Here is a 15,319-nt window from a genome sequence, read left to right on the forward strand (position 1 = left end):
ACCACAGAGTTGATTGTTAGATGGAGAATAATATGCCCTCGATCTTCTTTAGTATGGCTACCAAAGAAAGCCTTGCAACCATACCTCTAGTCAGATAAAGTACTCAACGTCCTAAAGAGAGTTGAGAATTCGTAATCGATGTTGACCGACTCATTGTATTTCCAGTAAACTCTGAATCCAGTGGAATCTCTGCCCCCAAATATTGAGATGGCAACTCTGGTAGTGGAAGCTCTTCCTCTAAATATCGAACAACTTGAAGCATGGATGGCCTTGCAGATGGAATGGAGTGAGAGCAAAGTAATCCAAGTTTTAACACCAATTCCATCTCCTCCACTTCATAATTCATTTCCAATTTAGGATCCACAGTTTCAAGAATTGTACCCCTACTCCAACTTGAGAACACCCATTCCACTAATACAATACGCTCTTCTGATGCTTGTGTTTCTATAGGCCTCCTACCGCAAGCAACTTCAAGCAAAAAAACCCCAAACGCGAACACATCCACACAAGGGTTTGCTTTGCCAGTTTTAAAAAATTCTGGTGCAAGATAACCAAACGTACCTACTACATTGGTTGTTTTATAATCTCCTCCATGTTCATATGATCTTGCAAGCCCAAAATCTCCCAATTTTCCATTGAATTCCCTATCTAACATGACATTACTGGACTTGATATCTCTGTGAACCACAACATGTTCCCATTTATTATGAAGATACAGTAACGCCGACGCCAGGCCTTTGATTATTTGTAATCTCTGATTCCAACTCAATGTTGTCTTCCTTGTGGATTGATCAAAGAGGAATTTTTCCAAACTCCCATTGGGCATGAAGTCATACACTAGAAGAAGCTCTCCTTTTCGTCGACAGTACCCCAAGAGTGGCACAATGTTTGGATGCTGCAGTTTACGGATGCTGACAATCTCAGCAATGAATTCCCTCATTCCTTGTCTTGAATCATGCGATACTCTCTTCACTGCAACTTCTTGTTTCGGGATGGGTAATATACCTTTGTAGACCTTACCAAAGCCACCGCTACCAAGAAGCTCCTTGTCATTAAATCCTTTGGTTGCGATGTAGAGATCTTTATATTTGTACCTGTAAGGTCCATATTCAAGTTCCCAGTCTTCAAGAACTTCTGCAAACTTTCTCTTCCTTGCTACAATATATTGGATGATGAAAACCATCATTAAAACTAAACTAGCACCGATCACTGAAAATCCGATTTTATAAATTCTATATTCTGGTTTAGGTCCTATTCGAGGAAGCTTAGGAAGTTGGGAAAGAGAGAGTTGTTTTGCTTGCCAATCATCTTGAAGCTCCAACCCAACAAATAATAAGTTGTATTTATGACACCAGAAGATGATGAGAAACCAATGAACATGGGATCAACTATGGTATGTGAAATATCAATTTTCAAGGACAAGAGAGGAATTGTTGGTTTAGGGATAGCCATTGGAGATAGAGTCACATTAAGTTGCTTCTTTGTAGCATCATATTCCACCCAGAGTTGCATAGGCTTTCCACTCATGAGGCTCAGGTTCACATACTGATTCTCTTGATCGCTAAAGTAAGATGCTGGAGTAGATATAACAGATTTCAAGTCGTTAATATCAATACCAACGTGGTTACTATCGATATCATTAAACTCCTCGTTTTGGACGGTATCCAATTCTACTCCGATCAAATGGTTGGATGATAAGCCAAGGTTGGTCATGTTGAAGAGGCCAAAACGACTGCCGGCCAAAGCTCCGGGGAACTTTGGTGAGGGTGCAATCACGAACATGATACCAATCCCACCTATTGTTGTGAACTCAGAGAATATGGCAAATACAAAAGTAGTGGAGAAGGAGAGAGCAGTACCAGTGGAGGAATTCCTCAAGTGAATGGGATAGGGGTAGAAGGCATGACCCATCTGTGGCACTGCAGTGGCGTTTGCTATTTTAAGAAGGCCATTGTCTGTAATGTGCGCTAAGCCATCCAAGCTGATGTTAAGTCCTTGAAAGCCATTGTACGTGAAAGATACATCTTCTTCTTGTGACGCTACAATTCTGATGAGGAGAAGAAACAACAGCTCGTATTGGAAGAATATTGTTTTCCATTTCATATTTTCCTTATTGCCAAAGGTCTTCTGCACCGGGCATTGTTCACGCTCGTTCTATATATAATATGGGAGTGAAATGACAAACATCCCACAAATTAAAGAATAAATGAAAAGAACGTTTCATATTCAGAGTTCAGACACAGCCCATGATTTCAGGGATGTGGAAAGACGTCCTTGCCCCCTTAGATCCAAGGGTCGTTCTACCCTAAGATGAGGTTGGACTCAGCCTCATCATAGAAACTTGGGACTGAGGTGGATGAACGGAATTTTTATTTATTTTTTGGTAAATGAAATGAAAATAAAAGGAAATTTATCTATGAAAGATTAGGAAATAAAAAATAACAAATGGTTAGGTTCGTTTCTTCTTCGTCATTGCTTAGCAAAATGAAACCCGAACTCTAATCACAACTACTGAAAAGATAAAAATAAATAAAAAATGGCTTAAGGAAATTTATTTTCTAAGAAGAATGTTTAAATTTTTCTTATTAAAAAAATGGTATGTTTAATTGAATTATTGGAAACAGGGCTTAGTGGCAGTCATGCGGACTTCGTGGTACTTTTGCAGATATCATACCTTAATTTTTTTTTTTTTAAGGTAAATCTTATATGAGTATTCTACAGTGTCCAAACACGCCCCTGCCCCCCCTAAATCCAAGGGTTGTTCTACTCTAAGATGAGATTGGACTCAGCCTTGTCTTAGAAACGTACAATCTTTTTTTTTCTATTTATTTTTATATATCTCTGAAAAATGGAAGTTAGGTTTCATTTCATCTTCATCGTTGCTATCAATAAAATGAAAACCCAACCCTAATGTCAACTATCAAAATTTTTTTTATAAAAAATAAAATAAATATTAGTGTAAGAAAATTTATTTTCTAATAAGAATGTTTAATTTTGTCTTAGTAAAAGAATGGTATGCGTAATTGGATTATTAAATACTTTGACTTAGTGGCAGTCATGTATACCTTAATTTTTTTTTCAAGTAAATCTTAAATGAGTATTCTGAGTCTTGCCTACTTCTTGTTTACTCGATTATGTATAACTAGCTTGGTTGACCCACCTTCCCGTTTGGATACTGATGCGGAAAAATTTGACCGGACTATCTCTCCTGCAGTTCCTGGTGCTTTGGCCGACCTGCACAGAAGAGATGACAAGGAGGGCCGGGCTGACCTGACGGGGGACTCTCCGATGCCTAAGTTAGACCTTTCCACAACAGATGCTCAAGAGAGCTTTTACAGATTGAGAAATGAGTAATCGATCACTTGTGATGGAGGCTTACCTTGGTATTTATAGGCTGCTGATGGAGGGCCAGTGAGAGACGATTGTGAAGAGTCCTGTTTAGGCGTGGAGTCCTCAAGGGGAGTGGCTCTATGATTCTGGGAATATTCCTGGAATATTCCCCTCTTAACTATGAAGGACCAACCGTGTGACGTCATGATGACGTGTAGTGAATAGAGTCCTGTCCTCTGGAATAGGGATTACGTTCCTTGACTGTAGGGGTGGACGAAAACACGTTTCTGGAATCCTTGTTGTTAACGTCGGGTCGAGGTGGCAGCTCGGCCAGATGGAGGCCGAGGTAACAGCACGGCCCGATGGATGCCGAGGTAACAGTACGACGTGATGGAGGCCGAGGAAGCAGCACGCCCTGATATAAGCCGAGGCAGTAGCACGGCCTGATGGAGGCCGAGGTAACAGCACGGCCTGATAGATGCCGAGGAGGTAGCACAGCCTGATGGAAGCCGAGGTAGAGCACGGCCTAATGGAGGCCGAGGTAACAGCACGACATGATGGATGCCGAGGTAGTAGCACGGCATGATTGAGGCCAAGGTAGTAGCACGGCCTGATGGATGCTGAGGTAGTAGCACAGCATGATTGAGGCCGAGGTAGTAGCACGGCCTGATCGAGGCTGTGGTGATAGCGCGGCCTGATAGATGCCGAGGAGGTAGCACGGCCTGATGGAAGCCGAGGTAGAGCACGGCCCGATGGAGGCCGAGGTAGGGTACATGCTTTAGCCGTGCTGAGGAAAGTGACATATTTTGCCTCATCACCAGCCCCCCGCTCTAGCAGTTCGAATCGAACTGCAAGAGGATTTAATCCGATGCGAGATGCACCGCTTCGCTTTCTCAGCGAGGCGCCTTAATGGGGGTCGAGAAGAAATGGCCCCATCCGAGGAAGGCCATCCCAATGATGTAGGGTCAATAAATAGGGAGCCGGAACAGGATGTTGCTGAACCCTTAGGCCTATCAGAAGCAGTTGGATGACGTTAACATTCCTTCGTTTCAAGTCGGCTCGGTCGATGCCATCTTGTTCATTCAGAGTAAGGTGCCAGGCTACACTCTAATGGACTATGAAAGGCGCGTTCTGGTCCATGCTACTCTGGTGCAGCCCTACAGCTCAGTCGATGTTGGTGAAGAAGTGAACCGACTCGAAAGATATCCTTGTGCTTCTTTCTTTATTTTCTTACGCGTCAGGCATGGGCCGAAATGAGTAACTTTTTGGAAGAAGGAGGACGAGTGCAGCTGTCTGGGTGCGGCCTTGAGGCGTTAAGCCTTGGACTAGCCCTAGAGGTGTCGAGCTAGGGCTCAATTGATGTGCCTTGCATTAAGGTCTTTTGTGGTTCCAAGTGGGGGCTGGGCTTGCATGCTTGATAACTTAAGGTCTTTAGGTGCCGAGGTGTGATCTGGCCGTGTTGCCGAGCTCGAGCTCGGTCTAGTTGCTGTCGAACTGAAGCCCTGCGTTTGTGCCTCATTGGTTAAGGTCTTTGAGTCGCCAGACTAGGGTCTGGACTTTTGGTGCCGAGCTTGTGCTCGGTCTTAGATGCGCCGAGCTAGAGCCGGTCTTTGTGCCTCATTGGTTAAGGTCTTTGAGTCGCCAGACTAGGGTCTGGTCTTGTGGCGCCGAGCTTGTGCTCGGTCTTAGATGCGCTGAGCTAGGGCCGGTCTTTGTGCCTCATTGGTTAAGGTCTTTGAGTCACTAGACTAGGGTCTAGTCTTGTGGCGCCGAGCTAGAGCTCGGGCTTAGATGCGCCAAGCTAAGGCCCGGTCTTTGTGCCTCATTGGTTAAGGTCTTTGAGTTGCCGGACTAGGGTCTGGTCTTGTGGTGTCGAGCTTTTGCTCAGTCTTAGAATTATCGAGCTAGGGCCCGGTCTTTTTGCCTCATTGGTTAAGGTCTTTGAGTCGCCAGACTAGGGTCTGGTCTTGTGGTGCCGAGCTTGTGGTCGGTCTTAGAATTGCCGAGCTAGGGCTCGGTCTTTGTGCCTCATTGGTTAAGGTCTTTGAGTGGCCAGACTAGGGTCTGGTCTTGTGGTGCCGAGCTTGTGCTCGGTCTTAGAATTGCCGAGCTAGGGCCCGATCTTTGTGCCTCATTGGTTAAGGTCTTTGAGTCGCCAGACTAGGGTCTGGTCTTGTGGTGCCGAGCTAGAGCTCGGGCTTAGATGCGCCGAGCTAAGGCCCGGTCTTAGAAGAGTCAAATATTTGCGAGAAGCTTCGTAGTATATTGATGTGTGGCATGCACTTGGGACGAATACATTGCTTCAAAATAGAATATATTCTGCTAATCTATTTTGCTCCTTGATAAAATTGAATAACTGCTAAGGTTCTGATAGTATGAATCTATTCTACTCCTTGATAAAAATTGAATAACTGCTAAGTAAAATCCCTGAATGGGATTTGAATGCGATCTACTGAAGAAAACTGTCTACTGGTAAAATTTTTTGAGATTTTCAACATTCCATGCCCTTGGTATAGTTGTACCCCCTGAGTCTGCAAGTGGTATGTGCCAGGGCGTACCACTTTGGAGACTATGTAAGGGCCTTCCCAAATTGCGCTGAGCTTGCCTTCACTTCTTGGGTCCGCCGCGGCTGCTTTTCTCAGCACCAAGTCCCCAACTACGAATCCCCGTGGCTTGACCGTCCTGTTGTGGTATTGCCGGACTTTCTGCTTGTAGGTTTCATTTCGAATAAGTGCTTCTTCCCAAACTTCGTCTATGAAGTCGGCGTTTGCTTGGAGCCCGGCTTCGTTCTGTGAGGCTTCGAACACTGTTGATCGGAATGAGGCTTGGGTTACCTCCACAGGGGTTAACGCTTCAGTTCCGTATGCCAGTCGGAACGATGTCTCTCCTGTGGGTGTCTAAGCTGAAGTGCGATAAGCCCAGAGTACACTGAGTAGCTGATCTGCCCAGTTCTTCTTCTCCCAGTCCAGCCTCATCTTTATTCCATCTAGAAGTATGTGGTTGGCCGTTTCTGCCTGACCATTCGATTGCGGGTGTGCTACAGCGGTGTTTCGAAAATCAATATTGAAGTTGCTGTAGAAGTGCCTAAATTTTCGATTGTCAAATTGTCGACCATTATCTGTGACCAACACCATAGCGGAATATGACGTCATCCCTAACGAACTTCTCTACTGCCTGCTCATTGATTCTGGCCAAGGGATGTGGTTCCACCCATTTAGTGAAGTAGTCAATAGCACCAATCAAGAATTGAACACCCCCTTTTCCCTTCTTGAACTGTCCTAGAATATCCACTCCCCACATTGCAAACGGGATCTGGCAGATCACTGAACTGAGTTCTGTAGCTGGGACGTGAGGTATTGGGGCGTGTACCTGACACTTGAAGCACTGCTGCACGAACTTCATTGCATCTCTTTGCATGTTTGGACAGTAGAATCCTTGGCGTAGTACCTTGTAGGCCAGTGCTCTACCCCCGATGTGTCCCCCAAAAATCCCCTCGTGGACTTCACGAAGTGTCTCTTCAGCTCGGCTCGGGGGCAGACACTTCAGCAGGGGCCAGGATATCACCCTTTTGTAAAGCACTCCACCCTAGAGGGTGTATTTGGCTGCTCTCCTTTTGACTGCCCTTGCTTCTGTTTGATCTCCCGGGAGATGCCCATCATGTAAATAAACCACGATGGGATCCATCCAGCTCGACTCGGCCCTTTGAGTAATGCTGCACAGCAATTCTTGCTCATAGCTTGGTTGGTCTAGCACTTCAAAATATACAGAGCTTGCGCAATCAGTGAGGTCTACTGTAGCTACTTTGGAGAGGGCATCTGCCATAGCATTTTCTTACCGCGGGATCTGTACCATCGCGAACGTGCCAAAGCTGGTCACCAGACGACGTACTTCCTTCAAATACTTGGCCATTCTTTCTTCTTTGGCCTCGTATTGGCCATTGACTTGGTTCATGATTAATTGGGAGTCACTATAAGCGACCAGGTCGTCTGTCATCACCGCCTTTGCCAGTTTGATTCTTGCAATCAACGCTTCATACTCTGCTTCATTGTTTGTTGTGGGAAATGCAAACCTAAGGGCATAATGTATCGTGAACTCTTCAGGGCTTTTCAGCACAAGCCCAGCGGCGCTCCGTGCTGTGGTGCTGGATCCATCAACATAGAGCACCCACTTTCTGTTCGGCTCGGCCTCAGGTGCTGCCGCTTCTTCGGTTTGGGTAAATTCTACCAAAAATTCAGCCAATGCCTGGCCCTTGATCGCGCTTCTTGGTCAGAATTCAATATTGTGCTCACTTAACTCGACAGCCCAACTTACCATACGTCCCGCTACGCTAGGGCTGTGAAGTGACTTTCTCAGCGGTTGATCAATTAGTACAGCAATGGCGTGTGCTTGGAAGTAGGGCCTCAGCTTTCTGACTATCGTGACCAGTGCCAGTGCAAGCTTCTCAATCTTCTGATACCTTGTCTCCGCTTCCAGGAGCACATGACTCACATAGTAGATGGGCCTCTGGGTCTTTGCTTCTTCTCTGACTAGGGCTGCACTAACGGCCACGGCTGAGGTAGCGAGGTAAAGCTGTAGTTCTTCTCTGAGCTCAAGTCAGCTCAGGAGAGGGAGCTGGGCTAGGCAGGCCTTGATCTCCTCGAAAACTGCTTCACATTCCTCTGTCCAGCAAAATTTTTGTTGGCCTTTTCCTCCTTTTAGTAGCTTGAAGAATGGAAGGCACCTATTGCCAGCTTGGGACAAGAACCTGTTAAGTGCAGCCAAGCAGCCGGCCAGTTTCTGCACTTCGCGAATGTTTCTTGGTGCACGCATCTCGTGAATGGCCTCAATTTTTGAGGGGTTTGCTTCTATCCCCCTTTGCGACACTAGAAAGCCCAAGAATTTCCCAGAGGTTACTCCAAATGCACACTTGGTGGGATTTAGTCTCATTTGGTTCTTTCGCAGGACACCAAAAGCCTCCTTCAGGTCTAGCACATGATCAGTGCCTTTGTTGCTCTTGACCAGCATATCATCAACGTAAACTTCCATATTTCTACCGATCTGGTTTTGGAACATCGTATTCACCATCCTCTGGTAAGTGGCTCCGGCATTCTTTAGGCCAAAAGGCATTGCAGTGTAGCAATAGTTGCCCTGAGTGGTGAGGAAAGCGGTTTTCTCCTCATCTTCCAGCTTCATCTTTATCTGGTTGTAGCTGGAATATGCATCCATGAAGGTCAGCATCTCATGGCCAGCAGTTGAGTCTATGAGGGAGTCAATCCGGGGCAAAGGGTAGCAGTCTTTAGGGCAAGCCTTGTTCAGGTCAGAGTAGTCAACGCATATCCTCCACTTCCCGTTGGACTTCGGAACCATGACCATATTGGCTAACCAGGTCAGGTACTTCACATTCCTTACAAACCCTGCGGCTAGGAGTTTGTCAACCTCCTCGTTGATGATAGTGTTCCTCTCAGTCGCGAAGTTCCTACGCTTTTGCTGGACAGGCCTGAAGCTCGGGTTGACGTCCAGACTGTGCTCGGCTACGATCCTAGAGATTCCTGGCATATCAGAAGCTTTCCAAGCAAAAATATCAGAGTTCTCACCGAGGAAGTTCAAGATTTCCTCGCGACGTTGGGAGCTCAGCAGCGCTCCAAGCTGAACTATTCTGGTCAGCTCAGCCTCTGAGATAGGGATGGTAAGTAGCTGCTCCATCGGTTCGGCTCGGGCCAGGAGGCTCTCATCTTGGCAATCAACAACTTCTACCATACATGCTAGCCTCGAGCACGATTTTTTTATGGATTTTATGAAGTTGGCATAGCATTCCCGGGATTCCTTCTGGCTGGACTTGCATTCTCCGACTCCATTACTGGTTGGGAATTTAACCTTCATGTGCCTAGTGGACACGATTGCACCAAGGTCGTTGAGACCAGGTCGGCTAAGGATTGCATTGTAGGGTGAGGCGATCTTGGCGACCATGAAAGAGACCATGGTTGTGGCTGTCTGAGCTCCTTGTCCGATGGTTACAGGTAGGTCAACAACTCCCTCTAGCTCAGCTGGCATGCCTGAGAAACCGTACAAGGGTCCGGGCACTGGTTTTAAGGCTCCGGTGCCAAGCCCCAGTTTTATGAAGGCTTTATATGACATGAGGTCCACAGAGGCTCCTGTGTCCACTAGGACCCTGTGGAAGGGGTGGTTGGCCACCACTAATTGAATTATGACCGCATCGTTGTGAGGCTAGTTCAGCTCTTCCAAATCTCTGTCAGAGAAAGTGATGGGTGGATCCGTTTTGAGGGCTTTGACAGGTTGTTCCGAGACACACACAAACCGCGCATGTGCTTTGGATTTTCTGACTGATTCTGCAGTAGGTCCCCCCATGATTGTTAGGATGGCCGACCCACGGGCTGGTTGTCGTAAGTGACAGCTCGGTTCGTGGCTGGATCTACATTCGGCTCGACCTTACCTCGGCTCGACCTTACCTCGGCTCGACATCGTCTCTCCTCAGCTTGGGCCAGTTCCCACCATATTTCTGCTTCAGATACTGGTGGAGGTATCCGGCCTTGATGAGCTCATCAATTTCCCTTTTCAGAGACTTACAGTCTTCAGTGTCATGTCCATGGTCTCGGTGGTATCGGTAATACCTGTTGAGGTTCCTCTCTTCTGGCTTACCTGCCATTGGCCTGGACCAGCGAAAGCACTTCTGATTTTGGATCTCCAAGAGCAGGTTTGTCGAGAACGATCAAGTTCATATCGCTCAAGTTCAGCTGTGTCCAGAGGCCGACCTGTTATGTTTTTCTTCGGCTCACGAGAGTCATCTCTATGTCTCAGAGCACTTTTCTTCTCCTTCTCTGCCTGATCACCCCTGTTAGCTATTCCTCGGGCTGCCAGGACTTCCTCCATGTTGGCGTATTGATTGCACCGTCTCAGCAGTGTGGGCATCGTCTCCGGTAAGTCGAGGGCTAGGGACTGAACCAGATCGGGGTGTATTACCCCATTGCACAATGTGCTATACGCCACTCCTTTTGGAAAGTTTTTTACCTCCAATGTCACCTTCGTGAATCGGGCAAGGAATTCTCTTATTGTCTCCCTCGCCCCTTGCCTCATGTTCATCACGTTTTGCGTAGTTTGCTTCTGCTTCATACTTGCTTGGAAACGTGTGAGGAACGCTCTTGTCAGTTCTTCATAGCTGCGGATGGACCGTGGGCGTAAGTGTGACATCCAGACCACACGGCTCCTTTTAATGAGGCTACGAAAGCACGGCAGAGAACGACGTCTGACCTACCATGCACTGCCATGGCCGAGCTGTAGTACAGTAGATGATCGTAGGGATCTGTGGCGCCGTCATATCCGTTGAAAACAGGTATCACAAAATTTGAGGGCAGCTCGGCATCAATCAATTCGTCCGAAAGTGCATTATGGGCTGGGGTTACTGTCATGTCGCCCGGGTGCTCCTGCCTCTTCATTCCCTCAATTCGCTCAGTAAGTCACTGGATTCGGCTCTCAAGGTCAGCTCTTATCTCCTCGGCTCGACCATCTGTTGATCGGCGTGACCCTTCTCTCCTGGGGCTTCTTCCTCGGCCTGGGTGACCCTGCCTTGGTGCACCTCTTGTAGGCCCGATGGGCGAGCTTTGACCAGGATGGGGTCGATCTCGCCTAGCTTGCCTCTGGTAGATCTCACGTTCTTCTCCATGCGGACGAGTACCTCTAGTGTGTCTTTGAGGCAAAGGTTGGCGTCCTCCTGCACAGTGTGGGGATCTATGAGTATCATGTGTCTCAGGGCTCCGATGATGTTCAGAACGATCTGCTCTCCCGATCCGAGCAAGGATGGGACCTCACCTGCGCCCCTCAATAAGAGATCGCGGTGGTACAGAATGGACGGTGCGCGAAATCCAGCCTGACCCCCTTCTTGTTGTTGATTGGGGGGTGACGCTGTTGTCAGGAGATTCGTCAATGGGATTTCTGGTTGAAGCAGGCCTTTGCGGCTGAGCTGAACTAGTGCGTGGTACTGGAAGTGTGGAGCCAAACTGTCTTATGAAATCCCTCACCAGTGCGTTCGTGGCTAATACCTGCAGCTGCAAACTCTGCATCTGTTCTTCCATGTTCGGATGAGTTACCCGAGACGATGGGACATGGCTGGATAGCTGAGGGTTCTGCTTGCACTGATCCCCCTCTCCCTGGGCAACCTGTGGATCGGGCCTGGTTTGCCGGGGTCCTTCTAGAGGGGTCTCTGCTGGGACGTTTTCCTGCCCTGCCACTGGTGGTGAATGTGAACGTCTAAGTGGTACTTCCCGAGTGGATCTTGCATGCGTTGGCATTGAAGAAACGACCTTCTCACTCCTTAATTGCATTGTTCCAAGGTGACTTTTTGTAACAAATTCCCACAGACGGCGCCAATCTGATGCGAAAAAATTTGACCGAACTATCTCTCCTGCAGTTCCTGGTGATTTGGCCGACCTGCACAGAAGAGATGACAAGGAGAGCCGGACTGACCCGACCGGGGACTCTCCGATGCCTAAGTTAGACCTTTCCACAACAGATGCTCAAGAGAGCTTTACGGTATGAGAAGTGAGTAATCGATCCCTTGTGATGGAGGCTTACCTTGGTATTTATAGGCTGCTCATGGAGGGCAAGTGGGAGACGATTGTGAAGAGTCCTGCTTAGGCATGGAGTCCTCAAGGAGAGTGGAGCCCTCAAGGAGGGTGGCTCTATGATTCCAGGAATATTCCTGGAACATTCCCCTCTTAACTAGGAGAGATCAACTGTGTGACGTCATGATGACGTGTAGTGGATAGACTCCTGACCTCCGGAATAGACTACGTTCCTTGAATGTAGGGGTGGACGGAAACACATTTCTGAAATCCTTGTTGTTGACGTCGGGTCGAGGTGGCGGCTCGGCCAGATGAGGCCGAGGTAACAGCACGGCCCGATGGATGCCGATGCAACAACACGGAATGTTGGAGGCCGAGGTGTAGCACGGCCTGTTGGATGCCGAGGCAATAGCACGGCATGATTGAGACCGAGGTGGAGAACGGCCTGATGGAGGCCGACGTGGAGCACGGCCTGATGGAGACCGAGGTGGAGCACGGCCTGTTGGATGCCGAGGCAATAGCACGCCATGATTGAGGCCGAGGTGGAGCACGTCCTGATGGAGGCCGAGGTGGAGCACGGCCGGTTGGATGCCGAGGCAATAGCACGACATGTTTGAGGCCGAGGTGGAGCACGGCCTGATTGGTGCCGAGGTGGAGCATGGCATGATTGAGGCCGAGGTGGCAGTACGTCCTGATGGAGGCCGAGGTTGAGCACGACCTGTTGGATACCGAGGCAATAGCACGGCATGATTAAGGCCGAGGTGGAGCACGGCCTGATTGGTGCCGAGGTGGAGCACGGCATGATTGAGGCCGAGGTGGCAGTACGGCCTAATGGATGCCGAGGCAGTAGCACGGCCTGATGGAGGCCGAGGTGGAGCACGGCCTGATGGAGGCCGAGGTGGGTACAAGCTTTAGCCTTGCTGAGGAAAGTGACATATTTTGCCTCATCACTAATATTGTTCTAACAAGAATAAAAGAGTAATCCAGTGCATGAGGCTCCAACTATTGTAGGGTCTGGGAAGGGCAAGTGTATGTAGCCTTATCATCTGCTTTACAGAAGAGTCTATTTCCAAGTTTTTAATCTATGACCAACATGCCATTGTGCCACAGGCTTCACAGATGAATATTATAAGTAAAATACATCAAAAAAAATTATTTTAAACTTTATATGAATATGCAATTCTCTCTAATGAAGGGGGAGTGATGAAAAATTAGTTACCATACCCCTTACCTAGTGAGGATTCAGGTAATTTCGACTTACTTAAATACAGTTCATATCCCTATTCGAGTCCTTCAGACGAAAGGTCGTCCTCTTCATGTTGAGTCATGTGGCCTACTCACGAGCTACGTAGAGATGGGATGATGGCCAGATAGAGAAGGCTCCCTACTTTGGATTCTTCCTGGTCATTCATCTGCCGCGTCACCACTTTTATAAAAATATGTAATTAAGAGGCATCCCCATCCCTACCTGTTTACATTGGTGGGACTATTATTATTCCTCGTAATCGTAAATAACCTATGCAAAATTCAAAAGGTATGAATGACTCCCAGTACTTTTTGGGTTGACTTTTACTAAATCAATAGTCTCAGCTCATTAATGACCCAATCAGGATTGCGGAATATATTTTTTTTTAATTAAAGAGGAATCAACCCAGTTATGGGTCATCAGGAGAGCAAAGGTTATTTGACAAGTGAAAAGAAGGAAGCGCGTAACAATGTGTACTAACCATAGTTCACGTATCGACTGGGACCGTTCTTTGATTCTTGATTGATGGGGATCGGTTATCTATATTGTTTCAGAGATAAAATAATAATAATAAAAAAAAAATATATATATATATATATAAGTTTTTTTTAAAAACAAGAAATAAAAGTAATCGATATGCATTGATCCTTTTTAAAGCTGATTCAAATCGATAGATCAATATTAACATCGATACCAATAACTAAATCCGTACTACTCACACCCCCACTTCACCACCACATAAAAATATATATATATATATATATATTAAAAGAAGAATGGGGATAAGAAGAGGAAGAGCATAACATATATAAGATGACAAACCGTTAAAAGGATTAGTGATCGTTGATCATAGAGGTGTCCGTAATAGAGAGTTCCTGTGGTTCCTTCCCTGCTGATGTTACCACTTTAGCACCACCAGGAGCCGGAAGCCGTTCGATTAGGGGAAGCTGCAGCTGCCTGCAGGGTTTTCGGCATCGATGGAGTTTCTGAGGGGATGGTTGTGTGCGTGTTTGCGGAAGGAGAAGAGTAAGAGAGGGCAAGGAGAGGAAGGAGGTGAAGGAGAAGATGCGGAGGGTCCCACCTGGGATTTCTTCTTCCACCTTGGAACTCTGCAAATCGCTACCAATTTCTTTTCCGACTTGAATCTGCTCGGCCATGGTGGCTTCGGCCCCGTTTTCAAGGTACCCATCCCTCCATCTGTCTCATGGTTATCCCCTTAATATGTTGCATAATTTTTATCAATTTTACTTGATTCAATTCCTTTCCCTTCGCTTAGAAAAAGGTCAGAAGCGAGTTCGTTTTCAATCTGGAGATTAGGGAAGCAACAATATTGAACATACTCTGCTTTTCAGCTCATCAAACTGAACTTGTTAATTAATTAATTAGCCTACTACTACTCTTAACTCTACTCCCATTATCTCCTTTGTGTTTGCTTTTTCGCGGGCAAAACCAAATTTATCAAGTTTTGATTAATTCCATTCTCTTTTAGAAAAGCCGGAAGCTTATATTTTCTGATCTGACGGCCGGATTGAAATTGCTGCAGAGCTCTTTCTCCTTGGTCCCTTAGATTGATGATTCTAACTTCTTTAAGCTCTCGGTTTTGGGGAATTAGGATGATATTACTCCCGTTAAATTTTATTTTATTTTGTTTTATTGGGGTGTGGGTGGGGATTTTGTAAGCAGAAGATTAGATTAGATTAAATTAAATTAAACTGCTCTTGGTTATGCAGACTGTAATGGCAGTCTTTCGCAAATTCCTCTCCGCAATAGGATTACCCTTTTTAGTCCGGAGGACTTGGGTCTTATCGGTGGACTAATTAGCCCATTAGAGGGGAAAACTGAAGTCGATGTGTCCAATATTCCATAGTTCAGTTCATGGAAAATAATCATCTGTTTTTCTTATCCCTGTTTTTCCTTGTTTTGCTATTTGTAGAACGCGACATGTGGACAACTTTAAGACCAACGCACCGGATGTAATAATCCTCACCCAATCTTGATCGTTGGTCTCCTTATTGTCCACGTGTCGCGTTCTACAGGTAACAAAACAAGGAAAAACATGAATGGAAAAAATAGAGAATTTTGATCCTCAGTTCATGGGGCTAAGACTGAGAAGCTGTCAGGTCGTTTACAAGGTTACACCATCCTCTGAACGATGAATTAAAAAAAATATAAAGTAAAAAATGGGGAA

At 46.6% G+C, this 15,319-nt stretch overlaps 1 protein-coding gene across 1 annotated transcript in view; it reads left to right on the top strand.

Annotated features, from left to right (window-relative positions):
• The first annotated feature begins 13,922 nt into the window (after positions 1-13,922).
• Positions 13,923-15,319, top strand: part of LOC122078994 (putative receptor-like protein kinase At4g00960) — a 6,176-nt gene continuing 4,779 nt past the window's right edge. Inside the window, exon 1 of the mRNA XM_042645202.1 lies at positions 13,923-14,312. Coding sequence (XP_042501136.1) covers positions 14,109-14,312 — 204 coding nt within the window. The 5' untranslated portion in view covers positions 13,923-14,108. The remainder of the gene's footprint in view (positions 14,313-15,319) is intronic.

Source organism: Macadamia integrifolia, chromosome 5 (assembly GCF_013358625.1).
Source record: "Macadamia integrifolia cultivar HAES 741 chromosome 5, SCU_Mint_v3, whole genome shotgun sequence".
Taxonomy (NCBI): Eukaryota; Viridiplantae; Streptophyta; class Magnoliopsida; order Proteales; family Proteaceae; genus Macadamia; species Macadamia integrifolia.